The sequence below is a fragment of the Ranitomeya variabilis genome, chromosome 4, assembly GCF_051348905.1.
Source record: "Ranitomeya variabilis isolate aRanVar5 chromosome 4, aRanVar5.hap1, whole genome shotgun sequence".
Taxonomy (NCBI): domain Eukaryota; kingdom Metazoa; phylum Chordata; class Amphibia; order Anura; family Dendrobatidae; genus Ranitomeya; species Ranitomeya variabilis.
The window spans coordinates 377280569-377306931 of record NC_135235.1 but is presented as its reverse complement, the minus strand read 5'-3'; the positions used below and the strand labels follow the sequence as shown (position 1 = coordinate 377306931).

Here is a 26363-nt window from a genome sequence, read left to right as displayed (position 1 = left end):
GGGACATGCCCATTCTGCAGTATTAAAATATGTTTGAAGACAATCTTGACTTTGCTGTCTTGGGGAAACTCACTCAGGTTGCATCACAGTGATAGGCTTCCAACCGCAGAAACGTTAAGTCGTCAACGCAAGAACATTAGCAGCCTTGCAGTGCTGGAGCCTTGTGTTCCATCCCCACCAAGGACAGCATCTGCAAAGAATTTGTATGTTCTAACCATGTATGCAAGGGTTTCCACCCAGTACTTTTTTTTTTTTTACCCACACTCCAAAGACATACAGATATCACATTTCGATTGTGAGTTCCAAAAGTGACATGCAGTAATGTCTGTGAAGCGAATATTGAACTATTGGTGCTATATAAGTGATAAAAAAAATTGAAACTGATGCTCAGCCACACTCACGTGGCACAAATATCAGTTTCGTTGATTACTATTGTCAGAAAGATGTAAGAATAGTAACAAGGGTAGTTGACTCAATGAGAGTGGAGGACTGCCGGTCTCGGAGGCCTACTGCTATAGGCAACACACATGAAGGAGACTCAATCAGGAGTCTACACATTTCCAAAAATGTATTGGCAGGTGCCAACAAAGTGACATCAATTTCACCACAGTAGAAATGGTATAATAGAGACCGACAAATCTACAACAGCCAACCCAGCAGATGGACACCAACCAGGAATGTTCACATTTTAAAAATTTAATGGCAGACACCAACAAAGTGTTATCAATTTCACCACCTACCCCATTTAGACCTCGAACACGGAGCCTAATCCCCTTCAACCACGACCTCGCTTTTTCACAGTCATGTTGCTCAGATAGTGTGCTATGAGCACAGTATTAGCAACCACAAATTACATTTTTTACTCTGTACCACCTCTGCACTGCTGAATTTCAGTGGCACTAAATGATAAGGTGAAATATGGCGTGCTGAATCACGGTAGTCAAAGAAAAAATAAATTTTTTTGTGTGGATGAGGCCTGTATGACAACGAAGATGGGCTCCAAACAATTTAAAAGTGACCTGTCCCCTGCTGTATGACGTTAGTAATAGAATAATTTTTTGAGGCGGGAATGGGAACGTGCAACAGGATAAATAACAGGGTGGCTATGGGAAGTACAAGATCCATGATCAAGCCTAAAACTACTATTCATCTACCCAACACCAATTACCAGAGAGCGTTTGATGCTCGTCAGAAGATAGGTGCAACAGATGCGTGTCTCAAGCTAGATATAAAATATGCCTGTGAGAAATTGGATGCTAAATATGCACATAAAGATGGGTTCAAAACAATTTCAAACTCAGATCACGCCTGCTGTATCACTTTTGTAAAAAAAAAAAAATGTTCAACAGCTCTGCACACAAAAAGAATTTCAACGGCACTAAATGAAAAGGTTGAATAGAGCAGGCTGTATCACACTTAACAGAAAGCATAATTTTTTTTAATGCGCGTTAGGTCTGCAGACAGGTTCATATCACCACAGCAATAAATGACAAGGTGGGATACAGCAGGCTTTTTCACATTTAGCTAGTGAAAAAATATTATTCAATATGCTATACTTGTGCATGGAGCACAATGGAATCAGTGCACAACACACTTATAGGACATGTGCCCTGCTGGCTTTGTTTGATAACCATCAGAAATGCCCCCCCCCCCACAAAAAAAAAAAAACGGAAGGTAAATTTTCCAGCCACACTGGACAGTATCTAGCTACACTATCTGACTGATCTGCACCCATCTATCTTAGGCTAGGTTCACATTAGCGTTTGAGTCCGCAGCGTATCATCCCCATGCGCAAACAAATGCAAACGCAGCGTTTATCCTCATCTTACGCATGACGCCAAAAAAAGCTGCGTTTGCATGATTATTCATGCGATGTGGCATGCTTTTGCTTTTATGCGCATGCTTTCGATAGGACAGTGCTTTTCCAGGAGAATTTTCTTGACACAAGCCATGTCCAATGGGCGTGGAAATTCTCTATATAGACCCTTGTACAGATGAAATCCTCATCTTTTGCTGCTGTTTTCTGCTGCAAGATGGATCTTCGCATGGAGAGCTTATATCATAATCCGGATTTGAATTTGGCTTATGCCTTTGTTATGAAGAAAGAGAAAGACAAAGAAGACGTCATCGTCGCTACTGGCAACACCCCATTGTTGAAGTCCGAGAGAACCGTGGAGCCTACCACTCGTACACCGAGCTGCGTTTTTCGACTACAACAGGATGCCGGAGCTGAGCTTCGATGACTTGCTGCAACGTGTGAGAGGATCCATCACCAGGCACGACACACAGCTATGGCAAGCAATTCCTGCTGAGGAACGTCTGTTGGTGACCCTAAGGTATGTAATTTTGAAAAATAAACACCTGTCATTAATATGATTGTTCTAAAAGCCATGTACTGACTTTTTGTTCAATTTTTTTCTAAAATTTATGTACTGATTTTTTTTTTCAATTTTTTTTCTAAAAGCCATGTACTGATTTATTATTTTTTCCATTTTCTGTTCTGCAGATTCCTGGCTACTGTAGAGACATTATCTCTCCTTTTCCTATTCTGGATTGGAGTGTCCACCCTTTCTGGGATTGTTGCAGACACCTGCTGTGCTTTATGTGATGTTCTGCATTCAGAATTCCTCCCCCAACCCACAACTGAACTGTGGCTGGAAACTATTGCGAAATTTATGGACATTTGTAATTTTCCTAACTGTTTTGGGGGCTGTGGACGGCAAACGCATTCGCATTAGGAAACCAGTTGGAAGTGGATGAGTTTTTCAGTTTTAAAAAATACTTTTCTATTGTTCTCATGGTAATTGCAGATGCTGACTGTAGATTTGTCGCTGTTGACATTGGCTCATTTGGACGAGGAAATGACTCAAAGACTTTTAAAAACTCTTGACATGGGCCAACGTTTGTATGGTAATGATTTTAATTTTCCACCACCACAACCTCTTCCCAACACTGAAGGACCGCCAATGCTGTTTGTTGTGGTTGGGGATGAAGCGTTCCAAATGTGTGCCAATCTCCTAAAACCGTACTCAACTCGGGACTTAAATCACACAAAAAGATTTACAACTACTGACTGACAAGGGCACGAAGAACTGTGGAGTGTGCCTTTGGATTGCTGGTCTCTAAATGATGCATTTTGGGAACAACTATTAATCTGAAAATTGATACCATTGATGAGGTTGTGAAAGTGTGTGTTTTTCTGCACAACTACATCCTGGCTAAAGAGCAACCAAACTTAGAACTAGAAGAACCTGTTACTACCACATTGCGTGATTACCAAGATCACCCTCTGATGACTTCACTGGAAGTTGCCCAAATGAGGGATACATTTGCTGCCTACTTTGTTTCTGATAATGGACGTCTGGCATGGCAAGACGAAGTGGTTAAGCCGCTAAAATGTACCTGTTATGTTTAAATTTACCTGTAATGTTAAAATGTTCCTGTAATGTTTGCTGAATGAAATAATAAAAAACCTCTAGATAAACGCCTGTTCCAAGTTCCCTCAACAATACAATACACATAAGTGTGTGTTTGCGGCGACGTCGCATAAGTGTGGCGATGGCGCATACAGAGATAAAGAACACACTGTGAATGTGCAAACAAAAGCAAAATTTTATTTAACAATAAAAAATTAGCTTTGGGGAATAAAAAATTAGCTATGAGGAATGTTGGAGGGTGAAATATGATGGACATGGGGGAGGGTGGAGCTGGGATGATTGGCTAGCATTAGTGATGAGAGAATATACTCATTACTCGAGATTTCCGGAGCACGCTCGGGTGACCTCCGAATATTTTTTAGTGCTCGGAGATTTAGTTTTCTTCGCCGCAGCTGAATGATTTACATCTATTAGCCAGCATAAGTACATGTGGGGGTTGCCTGGCTGCTAGGACACCCGAGCGTGCCTGGGAAATCTCGAGTAACGAGTATATTCACTCATCACTAGCTAGCATGTGTGGATGATGAAGGGGTTCCAGGGGAAGGGCCTACAAAATGCGTGGGATCTGGGAGGTCAGGGATGGAAGTAGGCACATTAAAAGTGGAAGCGTGGGAAAGGAGAGACAAATTAGAAAACACACATTGGAGGGTGGAGGTGGTAGGACAGTTTTGGAGGTACGTTTGCTGGCACTAGTCTTCTTGGTTTGCTGTGCTGAACTGGTACTGGCCTTCTGTTTGCTTTTTTTCTTTTGGGAGGGTGGGAGTGGTGGCTTGAGGCTGGTGTGCAGCAGGATTTGGCATGGTGGTGGAGGTAGACTGGTGTGCAGCAGGAATCGGCATGGTGGTTGAGGTAGACAGGTGTGCAGCAGGACTCGGCATGGTGGTGGCTTGAGGCAGGTGTGCAGCAGGACTTAGCATAGTGGTGAACCTGGTTAGTGGTGGAACAGCCAGAAATGCCATGTGTGGCTGCTGGAAGTACCGAGTCTGCTGCATAGCCTGGCTGTAAGCAGCATGGCAGGCCTGCATCACATTCAGCTGGAGATCAGGTGTAAGGTTTTCCAAAATGCCCAGCTCTATAGTATAAAAAAAGGTTGTGCCGGTCTCTGAAGGCTGGCTTCCAGGCCGTCAAGGTGAAGGTGTAGGTTGACTTCCTGGAAAAGTGAGTTCACATGCGCGAACCCACTTTCCAGTCTGTCTACAACGGCCTTTAGGCCATTCTCGAAGACTGAGCCTATGTGAACATACTTGGACATGAGTGGCTTGTTCAAGGCCTTCTGCCGCTGGCGAGAAGAGCAAAAAAAACAGTGGCAGAGGACTGGGACAGGGGAAAACCTGAAGGACCAGCTGCCTGTTCTCCTGCCCGTGAAGCCTGGCCACTTGCTGCATCCCTGGTGGATGACTGAAAGTGTTCAGTGGCTGTTCGATGAGTGGCCGCTCCAACAGAGGACCATCCAGGTTCAGCAGTGCTGCACCAGGTTCTGTTTGAAAAAGAAAAAACATTACTACAGAAAAGAAAAAATTTTAAAGCGCCAACATATCCTGTTGAAAAGAAAAATTCAGATGTTATACCATGAAATACAGCACAAAAATACTTGAGCTCGATGAACAACCGCAGGCCTCAAGAAGGAGAGACTACGATGGTACTTGTATTTGGAAATCTTTTGAGTAGCACCGCTTCGAACCCGATTCTCCTCTCTCATGTCCTTATTGAAGCAATCCTTCATCGAACGCCACCGGAATTTGACTCTTCACTGTGAAGAGGAAAAAAAAAGAAATCGTAAAACATTGCACCACAGGTTCACTGCCGCGTCAGCCCACATTGCAATACTTACAAAAATCCTTTCTGATTTGTGGCGTGGCATGGTCCCAATCATCCAACAGCGATCTGGCCACTTCATCTCATAGCCGCCGAATGACCACAGTGTCCTAGTGCCGCTGATCCCCCTGGTGTCCCACAACGGAACTCGCTCCTGTACCAATGTTATTAGGAGGTTGTTTTCAATGGTGACTTCACAATGTGGAACCTAGAAATCAAAGAAACACATTAATATAGTTGTAAACAGGCTCTAACTGGCCAATAGGGGAACAGGGGAATCCCCCGGTGGGCCCCCTTGGGCACATCTGGTCCCCCAACCCCATTGTATGGACAGTACTTGTCATAATTCACTTGATTTACTCTTTACAGAAAAAAGCAGCATCTTAGCATTCATTAACCAAACTATACCCAGTAAATTATTCTATAGACATATACGTAAATTTGGAATTGAGAGTAGTGTAATATTTGTATGCAGGTGAAAAGTGGAACCCCCCTCCAAAGTCCAAGTTACTGGCGGGACCTTGGCACCCCAGTCCGACACTGGTTGTAAAGATAAAACAAAACAAAAACAGTCAAGAATACTTACCTGCCATCTTTCCACCTGATCTTTGGCCCAAGTCTGCTCCTGCTCTGCTGCACTGGAACTGTTCTGTAAAGAAAATACATGATTTTATCACATGTGTCATATTGACAGTCAATACTTACCAATCAGTAGCAAAAGTACTCACTTCATCAGTCTCTCTTCTCCGCTCTGGGAGGTATGCTCTTCACTGGAGGACATCTTTGATGAGGAATGCTGCAAGAGAGACAGAAGTGAGTACAGACTGCAGTGAGAGAAACAGACATTTTCATAGCTCAGGATACTGACATCCTGAGTGAAATCCAGAGTCTTCAGATCAGCAAAACTGTCTTCGGAGCAGCAAAGCAGTAACAATCGCTTCCAGAGTCTTGTGCTTGCATCCAGAGTCTTGAGAGTAATGGACTACCTGTCTCCACCCCCTTTTATACATCAGTGATTTTTCAGGTGGTAACATCCTTTCCTGGACATGATAAGTGTGACGTACGCATGCCTATAGAAAGCAAGCATACACATGTACTTGCGTACCAATGCGTTCCCTTAGACAGTAATGCTTTTTTTGAACCCAAGAAAGTGGAGTAAAAATGTCCAAAACCACATATTTATGAAATCTATATTAAATCTTTGTTTATTTTAAATCAGACTCAAATATCAACAATTACATCAAAGTGCTAAAACATTATGCACTAAAAGAGAGCAACAGGGAGGAGACATGACAATAACCAAGCACAGTCGGGGGAACAAAGGTAAATCCATATATCATTTTAAATGAGCAAAAATGGTAAAGCCCTAATCACATATATAGGGTCCAGCTGGTATCCCCATAGAAAAAATAGCCTAATTGTACTGCTTAAGATATAGCACAATAAAAGAATCAAGCTTACCCATTGCGGTCATATAAATAAGTCACCCCCTCCTTGCTTGGTGCCCCCGGACGCGCGTAAAAGCGAATACACATCTCCGTGTGTGGTTCCACCATTACTCCCAAGCAACATGCCCGCTGCCTTGGGGTCATCCTTGATTCCGAGCTTTCATTCACCCCCCCACATCCGATCACTGTCTCGCTCTTCTTATCTGCATCTCAAAAATATTTCTAGAATTCGCCCTTTTCTTACTTTCGACTCTGCAAAAACTCTTACTGTCTCACTTATTCATTCTCGTCTGGACTATTGTAACTCTCTACTAATCGGCCTCCCTCTTACCAAACTCTCCCCGCTCCAATCTGTCCTGAATGCTGCTGCCAGGATCATATTCCTCACCAACCGTTACACCGATGCCTCTACCTTGTGCCAGTCATTACACTGGCTACCCATCCACTCCAGAATCCAGTACAAAACTACTACCCTCATCCACAAAGCACTCCATGGCTCAGTACCACCCTACATCTCCTCTCTGGTCTCAGTCTACCACCCTACCCGTGCCCTCCGCTCCGCTAATGACCTCAGGTTAGCATCCTCAATAATCAGAACCTCCCACTCCCGTCTCCAAGACTTTACACGTGCTGCGCCGATTCTTTGGAATGCACTACCTAGGTTAATACGATTAATCCCCAATCCCCACAGTTTTAAGCGTGCCCTAAAAGCGCATTTGTTCAGACTGGCCTACCGCCTCAACGCATTAACCTAACTATTCCTGTGTGGCCTAATAAAAAAAAAAAAAAAAAACATAATCAGGTTCCTTGCATCGTGTTCTCATACACTTTATGCAGTTAATAGCCCTCTGTGTCTGTACTGCTGCATACTTAGGCTGTTAACTGGTTCATGCAGCTTTACATGAACACCCGTGCCTTACACTATGGCTGGTCCAAATAACTAAAGCAATTGTTACCATCCACCTCTCGTGTCTCCCCTTTTCCTCATAGTTTGTAAGCTTGCGAGCAGGGCCCTCATTCCTCCTGGTATCTGTTTTGAACTGTGATTTCTGTTATGCTGTAATGTCTATTGTCTGTACAAGTCCCCTCTATAAGTTGTAAAGCGCTGCGGAATATGTTGGCGCTATATAAATAAAATTATTATTATTAAATTATTATTATTAAAATACGGGATGCAGCAGGCTTTTCCACATTTAGCTACTGAAATAATATCATTTACAATGCTATACTCGTGCATGCAGCACTATAGAAGCAGAGCACAACACACTTGTAGGACATGTGCCTTGCTGGCTTTGTCTGAGAACCTCAGTAATGCACCCCTCCCCCCCCCCCCCCCTCAAAAAAAAATTCTGGAAGGTAAATTTTACAGTCACACTGGCCACTATCTCGCTACACTATCTGACTGATATACAACCGCCTAACTAAATAGCTGAAATCTTGCTAGTAAGGGTACTGTCACACAAAACGATTTACCAACGATCACGACCAGCGATACGACCTGGCCGTGATCGTTGGTAAGTGATTGTGTGGTCGCTGGGGAGCTGTCACACAGTCAGCTCTCCAGTGACCAACGATGCCGAAGTCCCCGGGTAACCAGGGTAAACATCGGGTTACTAAGCGCAGGGCCGCGCTTAGTAACCCGATGTTTACCGTGGTTACCAGTGTAAAAGTAAAAAAAAAACAAACAGTACATACTTACATTCCGGTGTCTGTCCCCCGGCGTTCTGCTTCTCTCTACTCCTGACCCAGCTGCTCCGATCCTCCCTTTGCCAGGGATTTTGCAGTGACTTATTTATTACTCATACAGACAACATTGACCTCCTGATCTTAGAAGGATTCAGCTAGTCAGTCAATAATCATTTGATATCATAGACCTGATGAAAAAGAGAAGAATTAGCTGTGTGAAAGGGTAAAATGAGCAATAAAATAACGATTGCATTATATTAATAGGATAAAAATTTTGATGGGAGAAGTGCTTATTTAAATGATCTGCATTTTGTGCTATTTAGCAACACTTTTAAGTTTAAGTAGAAAAAATGCTGCACAGTAAGACTGGTTTCATAAATAGAAATGTTAATAGTTCATTTTTAGCAATTAACAAAGAGCATAAATAAAAGAGAAATCTAATTCAAATCAATATTTGGTGGGACTGCTCTTTGTCTTCAAAACAGCATTAATTCATCTCTGTACACATGTTACTTGTACACAGTTTATGAAGGAACTTTACAGGGAGGTTGTTCCAAACACCTTGGAGAACTAACCACAGATCTTCTGTGTATGAGGCTGTGAAAATCCTTCTGTCTCTTCATCTAATCTCAGACAGACTGGACAATGATGAGATCAGGGCTCAGTGGGTCTGTATCATCACTTCCAGGATTTCATATTCTTCTTTAGATTACATTCCCACAATCAGCTTTGGGTGAGTTTTTGATGTTGCAGAATCTCTGCACCTATTATTTAAATTAGGTTACTTGTGTTTTTATATATAATATAATTTTTATATATTATTTTATTATTGCGTTTGTGTGTGTTTTTTTTCACATTCATTTTTAATGCGTTTTTGACTGCAGTTTTTGTCTCTTGTTGCTGTCATGCTTTAACCCTTTCCTGACACTTGCAGTGTATATACATCATGGTCGGGAAGTACATCCCGACCGATACAGTATATGGTGATCTCCTGTGCGCAAGGAGTGCTGTAAGTGGTTATTATGGACCCCCAGAGCCCTGATCTTGTCGTCATCATCCAGTCTATATGGGATTATATGAAGAGACGGCAGAATTTACACAAGTCTCATATGCAGAAGATCTGTGGTTGGTTCTCCAAGATGTTTGGAGAGTTCAGTCAAATACCATAGGAGGAGCACCTGGAAGAATTGATGCTGTTTTGAAGGCCAAGAGTGCTGATACTTATATTGATTTGACTTAGCTTTCTCTTTTGTTAATGAGAACCTGACATGTAAAATACCGCTATTAACCTGCAGATCGGATTGGTGTTAATAGCATTCTGACACGGTCAGAAATCTCCCGGCAGTCTTGCGGGTAGCGGACTGCGTAGCACCAGCATGGTTTCAGTCACAGTCTGTGTATGGCGAATGATGTCTGTGCACCTGCACTAACTAACAGCAGGGACATGGTTACAGCCACCATTTTCTATGTTCCAGGGCCATCCCTGTGACTGAAAGAGCGAGGCTGCTGGGGAAATAAAGTTAATTTCCTCCTGGCAGTGGGGTTTCACTTCAGTGGGGTCAGAATGCTATTAACTTGCAGATTAACCCCATATCTGCAGGTTAGAAGCGTTATTGTACATTCCCTTTAATTCATTTTACATTTCGTGAATTTATAAAAAAATAAACTATTAACTTTTTACTTTGCAGCATTTTTCCAGACATGCCTAAGACTTTTGCACAGTACTGTAAATCTAAAAATATATGGGAATATTAATCTGATTTCTAAAGCTGTGTATGGATTTTTTTTTCTTCTTTGCAGTGAAAACTACATTCATCTGATTCAGGTCTGAAAACCTGCATTTCAGGTCATCTCTCCAATAGAAGAACTGGCTGGAATTCCAGCACGACAAGCAGATGACTTAGAAGAACTATCACAGACGGCCTTGGGTGTCGGCCGTTAGGATGAAAATGAATCTGCCCTAATGTATCACTGTAGCAAATGGGAAATATTTCCCCTCACCTCTTACTACATCTGTCAATGTGGCTAAATTCTAATCTTATCTAAACATTGACACTTCTCTTGGTAGAAATCCTCTCACTACCCCCTTATCTTTAGGGTCTACTTTTTTAAATCAAGCACATATAGCTTACCCTTACCAGTCATGTGTACATTTGTGATGTCTTTTGAGGACCCACTTACTGTCACCACAAGCAGCACAAAAACTCTAGTTGGAACTGACAGTAATCATATGTTAAGCACTTCAGATGAATGTAATGAGAACAAAGAAGAGAACTCGCCCCAGGACGACATATCCAAAGAGAAGACACCAGTACAAGTTTACATCGAGGATACAGAGTCTTCATTGGAGGCCAACACAGAAGAGCAAAATATGCACCACATCAATGCCAACAACTGGTTTGTGGCATATTTATTCTTATATGTTTATTGTCTGAAAGCTTGAATACAAATTGCAAGGCCCAAAAATAGGTCAGGGCACACTTTGTAACTCTAAAAGACAATTGTGGTTCATCTCACATTTTAGTGTTATAAAATGACTAAGCTCTATATAACGTTTTGTTGAAATAAAATGAAAAATGTCTTAAAGGGAATCTTATTCAGCGCCTATGCTGCATTCCATAACTGGTTATATAACCCCCGACTCCTCCTGTATAAAGTCCAAAAACCTTTTGACATTCTCCCGTGCTGCATGTTATTCCTGTCCATCCGGTCTGATCGACATCCTTTCTATGCTCTCTATCCCTCCGCCCAGCCGCTACTTGCTGTCCTCCTGCTTTGATTGACCTGCATCATGCCTCCTGCATCAGTCACTTTGCATTTCGAAATCTCACACTTGCGCACTATGCTTTGTTCTACTGCAGGCAGAACCAAAAACATAAGTGCGCATGCCTGCAGTAGGTTAAAGCATGGTGCGCAGGCGCAAAATTTTGGATGGCAATATGGATGACGCAAGAGATGTCAATCAAATCAGGATGACTGTGAGGAGAGAGGGAGCGTTCAGAAAGGACGCTTATCTGACCAGAACGAAAGGATTAAAGGGAACCTGTGAGCAGGATTGTGCACAGTAACCTACACACAGTGTCAGGTTGGTGCCGTAATACTGATAAAAATGATACCTTGGATGATGAAATCCTTCTTGTGGTTGTTGTTTAATCTTTATTTTCAGTTTTCAGTTAATGAGATTCTTGTGCTCTGGGGTGGGCCTGGGGGGAGTTATCTGCCCCCTATTTTACATGTTGAATATAGTCTGTGTTGAAAAGAAAAAAAAAATTGCATTCAGCAGGCCAGCTGTAGCATGATCACATGTATAATGTACATTTAATTAATTTTTTAGTGATGTAAGGTGTTTAACCTTTTTTTATAAATGATCTAGATAAGATAAACTAATCAAAAATGCAGATGATGCAAAGCTAGGATGGATAGCTAATAGTGATGAGCGAGGATACTCGTTGCTCGGGTTTTCCCGAGCACACTCAGGGTGGTCTCCGAGTATTTGTGAGTGCTGGGAGATTTAGTTTTTGTCAACACGCCGCTGCATGATTTACAGCTGCTAGCCAGCCTGAGTACATGTGGGGGTTGCCTATTTGTTAGGGAATCCCCACATGTATTCAGGCTGACTAGCAGTGGTAAATCATGCAGCTGCGTCAACCAAAACTAAATCTCCGAGCACCACCCGAGCAATGAGTATACTCGCTCATCATTAATAGCTAACACTAGAGAAGACAGAGAAAGGATTCAGAAGGTTGAACAATGGGCAGCGACTAATAGAATGGTATTTAACCCCCGGAGCTTTTTTTCATTTTCGTTTTTCGCTCCCCTTTCCAGAGCTATAACTTTTTTATTTTTCCATCAATATGGCCATGTGAATTCTTATTTTTTGCGGGATGAGTTGTACTTTTGAACGATAAAAACAATGATAGATCCGGCGATTCTGAACGTGTCGATACCAAATATGTGTAGGTTTGATTTTTTATTTTATTTTATTTTGATCGGGACGAAAGGGTGTGATTTAAACTTGGCATGCACTACTTGATCACTACTGACATTTGTTACCCACTCCAAACCATCCAATACCTCCATGCAGCACTCAAAATGTTCATACAAATCATCCCACCACCTGCTCTTTCTGTTTTTTCTTCTTTTACTAGTTGCAGGCGACATCTCCCCCAACCCTGGGCCTCACTCCACCAGCATACATTACTCTCCTCCAGCTACATATAGAAACCCTGCTAATCTTATTAACATTCAATGCATGCCTTCTCCTATCGCTTTCCACTGTGCTCTCTGGAATGCACGGTCTGTGTGTAACAAACTAACTTACATTCACGATTTTTTACTCTCTAATTCCCTTAACCTTTTGGCTATTACAGAAACCTGAATCCAGCATTCAGACACCACCGCCGCTGCCACTCTCTCGTTTGGTGGGCTGAAATTTTCACATACCGCCAGACCTGAGAACAGACAGGGTGGAGGTGTTGGTTTACTCCTTTCATCACAATGTGCTTTCCAGGTCATCCCCCCCCCCCCGATTCCCTCACTTACATTTCCCTCCTTTGAAGTCCATGCTGTCAGACTCTTTAAGCCCTTCTCCTTGCGAGTGGCGGTTTATCGCCCTCCAGGCTCCTCCCACCAGTTTCTAGACCACTTTGCCACCTGGCTTACTCACTTTCTATCCTGTGACATCCCCGCCCTCATCATGGGAGACTTTAACATCCCCATCAATGATCCCCTCTCCCAATCTGCCTGTCATCTTCTTTCTCTAACTTCTTCATTCGGCCTCTCACAGTTTACCAATTCTCCTACACATGAGGACGGGAATACTCTGGACCCGGCTCGCTGCACGACTTTACAAACTCCCCTCTCCTGCTCTCGGACCACAACCTTCTTTTCTTCTCTGTCAAAAATTGTCTCCTCACCCGGGACACCCCCACTTACCACACTTATCAGAATACACGTACCATTAATACCCAGCAGCTTGTGGACAATCTCCACACATCTCTAGCCCCCATCTCCTCCTGTCCAGACTTAGAATTGTCACACTTCAATAATACACTGAAGAATGCCCTAGATGAAGCCGCACCTTCTACACGCAGAAAGACCCGACACAGACAACGGCAGCCCTGGCACACTATGCAAACACGCTTCCTGCAGCGTTGCTCAAGGTGTGCAGAGCGGCAGTGGAGAAAATATCTCTTAGCAAAAGACTTCATCCACTATAAATTCATGCTCAAAACCTATAACTCTGCCCTTCTTCTGACCAAACAATCCTAATTCACCTCCCTCATCACCTCACTATCCAGCAACCCAAAACGACTTTTTGAAACTTTAAACTCCCTCCTGAAACCTAAAGTACAGGCCCCATCACCAACCTCAGCGGTGAGGATCTGGCCACTTATTTCCTGGAAAAAATCAACCACATCCATCAGGATATCTCAGCCCAATCTCCTCAGTTCCTGGATCCCCTTCCCTGACGCACCTCAAGCTCACTAGACATCTTTGAGCCTGTTTCAGAAAAAGTAGTTTCCAAGCTCCTCACTTCTGCTTGTCCTACAACCTGCAACAGTGACCGCATTCCTTCACATCTCCTGCAGTCTCTCTCACCAGTGGTCACCACTCACCTGAGTAAAATATTCAACCTCTATTTTTCTTCAGGTATCTTTCCCTCCTCATTTAAACATGCAATCATAACCCCTTTACTTAAAAAGCCATCCCTGGACCAGAACTGCACTGCTAACTACAGACCTGTCTCTAACCTTTCCTTCATCTCTAAACTCCTGGAACGCTTGGTCCACTCCCATCTAATCCGCTATCTCTCGGATAACTCTCTTCTCGACCCCTTACAATCTAGTTTCTGTTCTTTACACTCCACTGAAACTGCCCTCACTAAAGTCTCTAATGATCTAATAACAGCTAAATCCAAAGGTCATTGCTCCCTGCTGATTCTCCTGGATCTCTCTGCCGCATTTGACACTGTGGATCACCAGCTCCTCCTCACTATGCTTTGCTCTATAAGCCTCAAGGACACAGCCCTCTCCTGGTTCTCCTCCTACCTCTCTGACCTCTCCTTCACTGTATCTTTTGCCGGCTTCTCTTCCTCTCCTCATCCCCTTACTATCGGGGTTCCGCAGGGCTCAGTCCTAGGCCCCCTCCTCTTCTCTCTATACACTGCCCCTATTGGACAAACAATCAGCAGATTTGGGTTCCAGTATCTCTATGCTGACGACACCCAATTATATACTGCTTCCCCTGACATCACCCCTACCAAATTCAAAATACCAAGGATTGTCTGTCTGCTGTCTCTAACATCATGTCCTCCCTCTATCTGAAACTAAATCTTTCCAAAATGGAACTTCTTGTGTTTCTCCCTTCTACTAACCTCACTCTACCTAACATCGAAATTACCCTGGAGGGTTCAACCATAACTCCCAAGCAGCTTGCCCGCTGTCTTGGGGTCATATTCAACACCGAACTTTCCTTTACTCCCTATATCCGATCACTCACTCGCTCTTGTCACCTGCATCTTAAAAATATCTCCTGAATCTGACCCTTTCACCTTTGAAACTGCTAAGACTCTTACTGTCGCTCTTATTCATTCTCGTCTGGACTACTGCAACTCTCTTCTGATCGGTCTCCCTCTTACCAAACTTTCTCCTCTCCAATTCATCTTGAATACGGCAGCCAGGGTCATATTTCTGTCCAGCCACTTCACCGATGCCTCCATCTTGTCCCAGTCATTACACTGGCTACCCATTTGCTACAGGGTCCAGTATAAACTCCTCTCTCACCCACAAAGCTCTCCACAGTTCTGCACTTGCTTATATTTCCTCTCTCATCTCTGTCTATCGCCCTACACGTGCCCTCCATTCTACAAATGACCTAAGACTAACATCCCCCGTAATCCGAATCTCACACCTCCGTCTCCAAGACTTCTCTTGTGCTGCGCCAGCTCTCTGTAATGCACTTCCCCAGACGATCAGAGTGATACCTAGCCCCGACCTATTCAAGCGCGCTTTGAAAACCCATCTCTTCAAACAAGCCTACCACATCAACTACTTAGTAAACTAACTTTGCCCTGTTCCCTCCTTCCAAATATTATTCTGAATATGCGCCCTCCTATTCATCTGTCTCCGCACTCTCCATGCACATGATAACTGCACTTGATACTTGACTATTGCACTTAAACACACGGGCTGATGACCGGATCATGCAGCTTTATATGAAAATCCCTATTTATTATAATTGCCAGACCTGAAATAACAAGCACTTTTCACCTATTGTGTCCCCCCATTTCCTTGTAGATTGTAAGCTTGCGAGCAGGGACCTCACTCCTAATTTCACTGTTTAAATTGTCTTAACTTGTATTGAATTTATTGTCTGTACATGTCCCTGCTTAATTGTAAAGTGCTGCGGAATGTTGGTGCTATATAAATAAAAATTATTATTATCACCTCTGCTACATAGAGGTGAAGCACAGATCACCTCTATGCAGCAGAATTGCAGACTAGCAATGAGCGCTGACCACAGGGTGGCACTCATAGCAATCTGCCATCAACAACCATAGAGGTCTCAAAAAGAGCTCTGGTTGTGATGGCAACGCACCGATGACCCCGATCATGTGACGGGAGTCAGCGGTGCAAGTACCTCCGGCCGCGCGGCCAGGAGCGCTTGTTAAATGCCGCTGTCAGAGTATGACAGCGGCATTTAACTAGTTAATGGGCGATTCTGCTCACGCCCATGGCACGCACATGTCAGCTGTTGAAAACAGCTTTGAGGTGGGCTCACCGCCGGAGCCCACCTCAAAGCGGGGGATACTGCCAGCTGACGTACTATCTCGTCAGCTGGCAGAAAGAGGTTAACAGGGATAAATGCAAGATTCCACATCTGGGCAAGAAAAATGAAAATTACATCTATTAAATGGGAGGAATAGAACTAAGCAATAGTGATTAGCGAGTGTAATCGTTGCTTGGGTTTTCCCAAGCACGCTCGGGTTACCTCCGAGTATTTGTTATTGCTCGGATATATCGTTTTCATCGCCTCAGTTGAATGATTTACGGCTTCCAGATATGCTGAATACATGTGTGGAATGCCTGTTTGTTAGGGAATTCCCACTTGTATTCAACTTATCTGGAAGCCATAGATCATGCAACTGAGGCGATGAAAACTATATCTCCGAGCAATAACAAATACTCGGAGGTCAACCGAGCGTGCTCGGAAAAACCCAAGCAATGAGTATACTCGCTCATGACAACTAAGCAACAGCACGTGTGAAAAAGATCACAGACTGCACATGAGTCAACAGTGTGATGCAGCAGCAAAAAAGGCAAATACAGTTCTAGAATGTATTAAGAGAAGAGGCTAGATCACGTGAAGTAATTATCCCCTCCTCCTTGGTCAGGCCTCATCTGGAATACTGTGTCCAATTCTGGGCACCACATTTTAAAAAAGACATTGAAAAACTGTAGCAAGTTCAGAGAAGAGCTACCAGGATGGTGAGTGGACTGCAAAGTATGTCTTACGAGGGATGGTTAAATCATCTGGGAATGCTTAGCTTGTAAAAAAGAAGGCTAAGATGAGACAATAGTTGTCTACAAATATCTTAAGGGATGTCACAATGTAGAGGGATCATCATTCTCATTTGCACATAGAAACACGAGAAGCAATAGAATGCAACTGAAAGGGAGAAGATATAGGTTAGATTTTAGAAAAAAACGTTTTGATAGTGAAGGTGATCAATGAGTGGAACAGGTCTTCAAACAGAGGCTAGGCAGACATCTGTCATATATGGTTTAGTGAGTCCTGCATGAAGCAGGGGGTTGGACTTGATGACCCTAGAGGTCCCTTCCAATTCTAACATTCTATGAACCCTAACATTCTCGGGTTTTCTTCAACATCAAACTCTCTTGTTCAGTTTTATTTTTTACCCCCTTTTTCTAAGTTGAAATTGATCTAATCTGGTTTGTAAATGTGAAATCTCTTGGTGTGTGTGATTTATGGTTTATTTTATATATAAGACTTCCAAAGTAAGAGAACCTCCAAGTGAGCAAGTTCCTTCAGGAGAACGTCTGTAAACCACTTTATTGTATTATTTTCTTTTTGGGCTTTAATTTATAACAAATACTTTAGATTTTGATTGATTGTTTTATTTTTAAGGTTTTACTTGGGTAAGAGAACTACTCAACCTACAACAAAGCTAACCACCTCGAGTTATGTATAGGTAGTAACAGAAATCAATAGCAACTTTTCCACTATGGATACATACTGTACAAATATTCTCACCTTCAGTGTTAAAGGTCTAAATAGCCCTCAGAAAAGATTCCTCTTATGAAAAGAGATTAAAAACAGAAAAGCAGATATCGTCTTCCTATAGGAGACAAAACTATATTATCAAAAAAATGTCCAGAAAATGAAATCAATGGCTCTTCAAATAATTCTGTCAACATGTCATATCATATATCTAGAAGCAAGTGGTGAAACGTGCGTCGGGAGGGAAGGGACGCCAATCCTTTCCACTACTCCATCCTGTCTCTGCTATCAGTAAGCATACATTACTAGCAACTCTGATAATTTTGCACTTTCTTTATTTATGAAGTAGATCACTGCCTGATTATATATGATGGGTGCTACTCTTAGCATAATTATGCATGTGCATTAAGTAATGTTCAAGCTTTAGTTTGAGACCACTAACTTGCATATCTGACAGATGACATCTATATACTTTGTTGTACATAAAATTACTATATACCCATGGTAGTTTATTGTGACTACATTGATATTCGTATATTTACTGCAGTCATAATATACGGCAATCTGGTGGTTTTATTCACCATAGTGTTTGCAGCAAAAATATTTTTACGCATTGGATTTTGCACATAATTATTATACTACTGTACAATAGTAATTTTTTTTGTGGTTGTATCTGATATTTATAGCCTCTGTCACTGTCATGTATTTATTGCTGTTATTTCACTCAGCTATTTAGTGATTTTTTTTTCCTGTACCCTTGTAAGAGATTGCATCCCTCGTGGTCAGGTACAAAGTTGATGGGATTTAGTATAGTGTTGACTTCATGCATTTACATTTTTTTTCTGAGGTGGTATTTATATACATTGTGGTGCCTCTCACAGTTAAGATTGTAGATCTGACATTTGGATTTCTGTAGCGTCCCCTGTTTTGAGGTTTTCCCTGTTATTTTAATAATAATTAAAAATTGATGTTTTTATATTCTAATGGGTCTCTTCATTCTTTCCAGTTCATAATTGTTACTGGGATTTATGTTGAGAGGAGATGACACAAGCAAAGAACAAACCTCTCAAAATCGTTGACAACAATTATTCACACATATTTAACTAATTTAATAGCAAAAATTAGCATAATTGATTATTGACTCAGTCTCTTTCAGTTTCATCTCCAAGTATGTCGATTCAGAAGGAAGATCTTGATTAGTTATATTAACAACCACTTATGAACTTTGGTTAACAGTGATGGGCAAGCACTAAAGCGCTCGGGTGCTCGTTGCTCGGGTTGAACTTCTTGATATGCTCGGGTGCTCGACCCGAGCAACAAGCCCAATGTAAGTCTATGGGAAACTTGAGAATTTTTGCCACGGCCCCCATGGGGATATTTTAAGGTCCAAAAAAGGCGGAAATGGATGGGAACAGTGCTCAAATGACGTGGGAGCATCATGGGGAAGACCCCCTGGAAGCATTTCTGACTCCCAGGTCACTGCTGTGAACAATGTTGTCAAGAGTGTTACGCCATATTTACAGACTCACAATAAAACATACAAAAACGAAACCAATATTTCCTGGGAAATATGTTAAGGAACATCCTTTCCAGGATAATGATTTGTATATAAGGCAAAATACATAACCCAAAATAAAAATTCTCCTCCACCACTTGGGCTACGTTCACACGTAGCGTTTTTTATGCGTTTTTTAACTTTAGCATTGCTTTCAACCAAGCCAAATGCATTTACTGGGAAATTTTACAACCTTATCTGGCCATTTGCTGTGTGACACATCTGACAAATCCTGTAATTTATGAAGGAGGGACTCTGAAAGTCACAAAGCCTATTTTTATAGGGCCATCAAGCGGCCTTTACTATTCTTAAAGGTCCAGCAGTCAGTCCTCACTATTCTTAGAGAGCCATCAGCGCCTATGCTTTGTTGTTCCCATTATTAAACAGTGGGTCTCCTATACTGTTATTGTCTATGCATTGAATTCAAGGCCCGCCCCAAATTTGGACTCACCGCAATAACCCTTTGAACAGATGTCCTGAATGGCCACATGAAACCGAAGTTCCCATTATTACTCCTTTGGTACTCCCATACTGTTTGCCTATGCATTGAATGCAAGGCCTGCCCTACCTCAAAGTTACACACACCCCAATAACCCTTTGGTTTCATGTGGCCATCCAGGACGTCTGTTCAAAGTTCACATTATTATTCATTTGGTACTCCCATACTGTTTGCCCATGAAGTGAATGCAAGGCCTGCTCCAAATTTGGACACACCAAAATAACCATTTGAACAGATGTCCTGGATGACCACATGAGACCAAAGTTCCCATTATTACTCATTTGGTACTCCCAAACTGTTTGTCAATGCAGTGCATTGCAGTATTGAGGCTGAACACCCGGAAGTGGAGCATTTCAGTGTTGAGCCTGAAGAACCTGCAGTGGACAATTGCAGTGTTGAGGCTGAAGACACTTCCGTGGAGAATTGCATTGTTGAGGCTGAAGAACCTGCATTGGTGAATTACAGTGGTGATCCTGAAGAACCTGCAGTGGACAATTGCAGTGTTGAGGCTGAAGACATCGCATTGGAGCATTGCAGTGTTGAGGCTGAACCCCCGGCAGTGGAGCATTGCAGTTTTGAGCATGAAAAACCAGCATTGGAGAATGTCAGTGTTGAAGCTGAAGACCCGGCAGGGTAGAATTGCATTGTTGAAGCTGACCAACCCCTACAGATCCCATTATTAGGAAGTGGGTTTCCCATACTGTTTGCCTATGCAGTGAATGAAAGGCCTGCCTCAAATTTGGATGCACCCCAATACCCCTTAGAAGAGACGTGGGGGAAGCCTCGTAAAAATCTGTTCCCATTACAAAGGAGTGGGTCTCCTATATTTGTAATGCCCATGCAGTAAGTGTATGGGCTGACAAACATTTCCCCCTGGGAGGTATACATCAACATACTGTATCTATATATATATATATATATATACATATATATATATATATATATATATATATATATATATATATATATATGGCATCGTGATTACTCGCTAATCCCGCCCCCTGCTCAGTAGATCCGCCCACCACATCACCACACATAATTCCGCCCCCCACTCCATTACCACACAATCCTGCCCCCACATTACCACACAATCCCGCCCCCCACCCCATTACCACACACAATCCAGCTCCCCACCACATTACCACACACAATCCCGCCTCCCACCACATTACCACACACAATCCCGCCCCCCACCACATTACCACACACAATCCCGCCCCCATCACATTACCACATAATCCCGCCCCCACCACATTACCACACACAATCCTGCCCCCACATCACACACAATCCCGCCCCCACCCCATTTCCACACACAATCCTGCCCCCACCACATTACCACACACAATACCACCCCCACCCCATTACCACTCACAATCCAGCCCCCCACCCCATTACCACACACAATCCCGCCCCCCACCACATTACCACACAATCTCGCCCCCACCACATCACCACACATAATCCCGCCCCCCACCACATTACTACACAATCCCGCACTCACCACATTACCACACACAATCCCGCCCCCCACCACATTACCACACAATCTCGCCCCCACCACATCACCACACATAATCCCGCCCCCCACCACATTACTACACAATCCCGCACTCACCACATTACCACACACAATCCCGCCCCCCACCACATTACCACACACAATCCCGCCACCCACCACATCACCACACATAATCCCGCCCCCCACCCCATTACCACACACAATCCTGCCCCCACCACATCAAAACACAATCCCGCCCCCCACCACATTACCACACACAATCCCGCCCCCCACCACATTAAAACACGCAATCCCGCCCCCCACCACATTACCACACACAATCCCACTCCCCCACCACATTACCACACAAAATCCCGCTCCCCCACCACATTACCACACACAATCCCGCCCCCCACTACATTACCACACACAATCCCACTCCCCCACCACATTACCACACACAATCCCACTCCCCCACCACATTACCACACACAATCCCGCCCCCCACCACATTACCACAGATAATCCCGCCCCCACCACATTACCACACACAATCCCACCCCCCTCCGCATTACCACACATAATCCCGCCCCCACCACATTACCACAGATAATCCCACCCCCCACCACATTACCACACATAATCCCGCCCCCCCACCACATTACGACACATAATCCCACCCCACACCACATTACCACAGATAATCCCACACCACATTACCACAGATAATCCCCCCACCACATTACCACACATAATCCCGCCCCACCACATTACTACACATAATCCCACCCCCCACCACATTACCACACATAATCCTGCCCCACCACATTACCACAGATAATCCCGCCCCCCACCACATTACCACACAATCCCGCCACCACATCACCACACATAATCCCGGCCCCCCCACCACATTACCACACATAATCCCGCCCCCACCACATTACCACACATAATCCCGCCCCCACCACATCACCACACATAATCCCGCCCCCCACCACATTATCACACATAACTCTGCCCCCCCACATTACCACACAAGGCTCCGTCCCCACATATTACCACACGAGGCTCTGTCCCCACACATTACCACACGAGGTTCCGTCCCCACAATTTAATTGTGTTTACAGAGAAATTTTAACTTAATTTATGGTTCGTTATGAAATTTGTTAAGATGCTGGAATGAATAAAAAACGCACATCTTACTGAATCCAGTTTGTTTTTGATTTTACACTGTGAATAAAATGTATTAGTATTATTCAGATTTTTAATGATTATTATTATTAACTTAATTTTAAGTTACTTTACCACCTGCGGAAGCGCTATTGAATGTTGACATTATTTACTTTAGTTTAATCACTAGCAGCGTTAATTAGATAGCAATGAGTGTGCCGAGCATTAGCTGGCTGGAAACAGCTAGTAAAAAATATATTTACGGTGCTGGTCTTCCCAATTTTAGGATGTACTTCCAGGCTACTCCATTACTTAGGATTCTAGACTGGCACTTTCAAGCTGATGCTATACAATGGGTGGGGGTGAAACAGGAGGGTTTGGATGTCCTTTTAAGACATATGCCGTGGTGTTCTGGGGAATCATTGACTATAGTCAATTGTAATTTTACTAGAGACACACTTAAAGTATGACACACTCTGAGAAGGGGTTCCCAGATAGGAATATTTGCCCACTTACGTCAATGTTTTTCAATCCATCCTTTCTCCCTGGATACTTGCGCGGATCTTTTCTCGGTCAGAGGGCAATGGAGGATACCCGATTGTTTCAGGAGCTAGAAGACAGGGAGTTGCCTTCTTTTGCCTCTATACAGGCTCAGTTTCCAAATGAGAAAATTAGGTGGTTTGTATACTTGCAATTACAATCCTTCCTAATTGGCACATAATTTTGATAACATTTCGATTTCAAACTTCACCTTTATTAAGAAATTGTTCTTAGAAGAAAATAGGCCGCCACATGCTATAGCAGTGATTTATGGGGGATTGAGCACAGAGGGTGAAGCAGAGAAGTTAACATTTCAACAGGCATGGGAGAGAGACTTGGCGAAAAGCTTGTCTCCTCAGGAATGGGAAAGAGGGTTTCTCTTCACTCATAAACTTGCGAGAAGTAGATAAGAACTATAAAATACTTATGAGATGGTATCATTACCCTTCTAAACTACATGCAATATATCCAGCAGTGTCAGAGGTATGTTGGAGATGTGAGAGGGAGATGGGCTCTATGATTCACATTTGGCGGGAGTGCTCTAAGATCAAGCCATTCTGGGAGAAGATTTTTGTCAGTTATCAACGAATCACGAGAATCAGTGTAGCAAGGTCCTCTCAAATATCTCTTCTGTCAATTTTACCTTCTTCAATAGAGACTCAGAAAAGAGATATTCTTCAGTTTTATCTAACAGCAGCACGAATGGTAATCCCGCGGTTTTGGAAACTTTCAAACCCCCTGACATATTAGACTGGTATAAGGAAATGGTCAATCTGTATAGAATGGAGGCACTGTCTGCAGACTGCAATGGAACAAACTATAAATTTAGAAGGATTTGGAGTGGATGGATTTTATTTCAGGACTCACCTGATTTCCATAATTTGTTCTGCTGACTTCTACAGTTGCATAAGAATTTGCGCATTAATATATACTGTATATATATGATTTTAAGAACCTCTTTATCCATAACCCCTATTTGTTCCTTGTTTTTTTTTCTTCCCTTGTCTTTCTTTCCCTTTTTTTCTTATCCTATGTCTTTCTTCTAAATAATATAGAGGATACGTTCTTTCTTGAATACCTTGTTGGCATTCGCCATATGGTTACTGTTATTGTCTACCATGGTATGTTTAACTTACTGTTAAAAGAGGTATTCGCATTTTGAATACTAGATATTTTCTATGATTCTATATATTATCATTTCTCATAATATATTTCTTGTTTATAAAATGTTTAATAAAATAGATTGAGCATAAAAAATTAGTTTACAGGCATCATAAACGCCCTTTACAACACTAATGTGGGTGTTGCATCACAAACAATGGTCACCCTGGTGATCTAGTGGTGGTGGATGAAGAGACGTGGAGGAGGGCCTCCTAAAAATCTGTTCCCATTACAAATGAGCAGGTCTCCTATACTTGTAATGCCCATTCAGTAAGTGTATGGGTTGACAAACATTTCCCCCTGGGGGGTATACATCAACATACTGTATAAAAAAATGTGTTTATGGGCATCATAAACACCTTTTACAACACTAATGTGGGTGTTGCATCACGGAGCATATTCACCATGGTGATCTAGTGGTGGTGGATAATGAGGAGACGGAGGAGGACAACATCAAATAGCCAAATTCAGGAAGCGTATACCCAAGTGTGGGTGTGAATAGGTGCATGAGACTAGACCTCCCAAAAAAGGCACTGGATTTGAGTTTGTTACGCTGCTATCATTCAGTGGTGTAAAGAACTCTGGCCCTATCCAGCCCTTGTTCATTTTTATAAGAGTCATCCTGTCAGCATTTTCAGTTGACAGGTGGATGCGCTTATCAGTTATAATTCCACCAGCAGCACCAAAAACCTGCTCTGACAAAACGCTAGTGGCAGGTCAGGACCTCCAAGGCGTAGAGAGTCAGTTCATGCCACGTGTCCAGCATGGATACTCAATAATTATAAGGCACAGAAGAATCACGGAGGACGTTGGTACGGTCAGCAAGGTACTCCCTCAGCATCTTCCAAGACTTTGCACTCCTTGTGAGAGTACCTCGTGCCTCAGGGCCAGTGTGATGGGAGGGTCTGAAAAAGTCTCCCAGTATTTTGCCAGTGTTCCCCTGCCTCTGCTGGATTGGAGTTGTGTTTCTCTTGCCTGTACTCCTTGGTTTTCCAATGAAGTGTGACCTCTACTGCCAGTGTTTTCATATGGGAATTTTTTAAATAATTCCACAACAAAGACCCTCTGGTACTGCACCATTTTAGTACACCTGTCTGCCACTGCAATAAGAAATAGAAAGTTCTCCTTGTAGTGTGGGTCTAGAAGTGTCACCAGCCAGTAATGACTGTCACCCAAAATTTCGAGAATGCTAGGGTCACAATAAAGGCAGCATAACATAAACTCAGCCATGCGTGCCAGACTGCTAACAGGCAAGACTTCCATGTCCTCACCAAGAAGATGACTGAACATGCTCTCTTCCTCCTCCTCCTCCCTGTCCTCAGGCCATCCACGCTGAACAGGCAGTATAACAGTTGTGCTTGTAGTACCGTCTATAGCGCATGAAACTAACTCATGTTCTTCCTCCTCCTCTTCCTTATTGTTACCCAATCCACATTAGTATGAGATGAGGCTGAGATGTGTGTAATCACCCCGTATGGTTCCTTGCTCCATCTCATCATTATCTGCCTGCAATGCATCCTCTTTGATTGTGAGCAGAGAGTGTTTCAGAACACAGAGAAGTGGGATGGCAATTATGGTGTCATCGCCGCTCACCATCTTGGTGGAGTCCTCAAAGTTTTGGAGGATGGTACATATGTCTGACATCCATGTCCACTCCTGAGGGCTTATGTGTGGAGTCTGAACTGAATACCGATTGCCTTGTTGATGCTGTTAACAACTGCCCTCTTCTGTTCACAAATCCTTTCCAACATATGCAGTGTAGAATTCCAATGCGTGGGGACATCACACAACAATCAGTGAGCTGGAAGCTGCAAACGCTGCCAAGCATGGCAAGGGTGGCGAAAGCTGTAGCTGACTTTCTAAAATGGGCACTCAGGCGGTGTACTTTCACAACCAGATCCGGAAGCTCAAGGTAGCTTTTGAGAAACCGTTGAACAACGAGGTTAAGCACATGGGCCAGGCATGGTACATGTGTGAGTTCGCCTCGCTTCAAAGCCACCCCAAGGTTCCGGCCATTGTCACACATGACCATGCCTGGCTGTAGGTTCAGCGGTGACATCCACAGATCTGCCTGCTCTTTCGGAGCTGTCCACAACTCTTCAGCATTAAACCACAAACATATAAACCAAAGCGTATTTTGAACAAAAGTAGACAAAAAACTTTATTAACAACAAAAGGTAACCAATATTGCTTGCAATTGAGCCAAACAGTTGGTATGGCACCACCACAGGGCAGGCAGAACTAAAATTGCATCAATATAACAATAATTATGCAATACGGCGCATAACTAGGTAGATGTAACAGA

At 43.1% G+C, this 26363-nt stretch overlaps 1 protein-coding gene across 2 annotated transcripts in view; it reads left to right on the top strand.

Annotated features, from left to right (window-relative positions):
• The window catches only part of LOC143764801 (uncharacterized), a 743861-nt gene that overhangs the window by 44146 nt on the left and 673352 nt on the right, over positions 1-26363 (top strand). For both annotated transcript variants that reach the window (XR_013213271.1, XM_077250780.1), the window contains exon 2: positions 10187-10783. Coding sequence is in view for 1 of the 2 variants with exons in the window: in XM_077250780.1 (XP_077106895.1) it covers positions 10633-10783 (151 nt within the window). In the remaining variant the exon portion in view is untranslated. The remainder of the gene's footprint in view (positions 1-10186; positions 10784-26363) is intronic.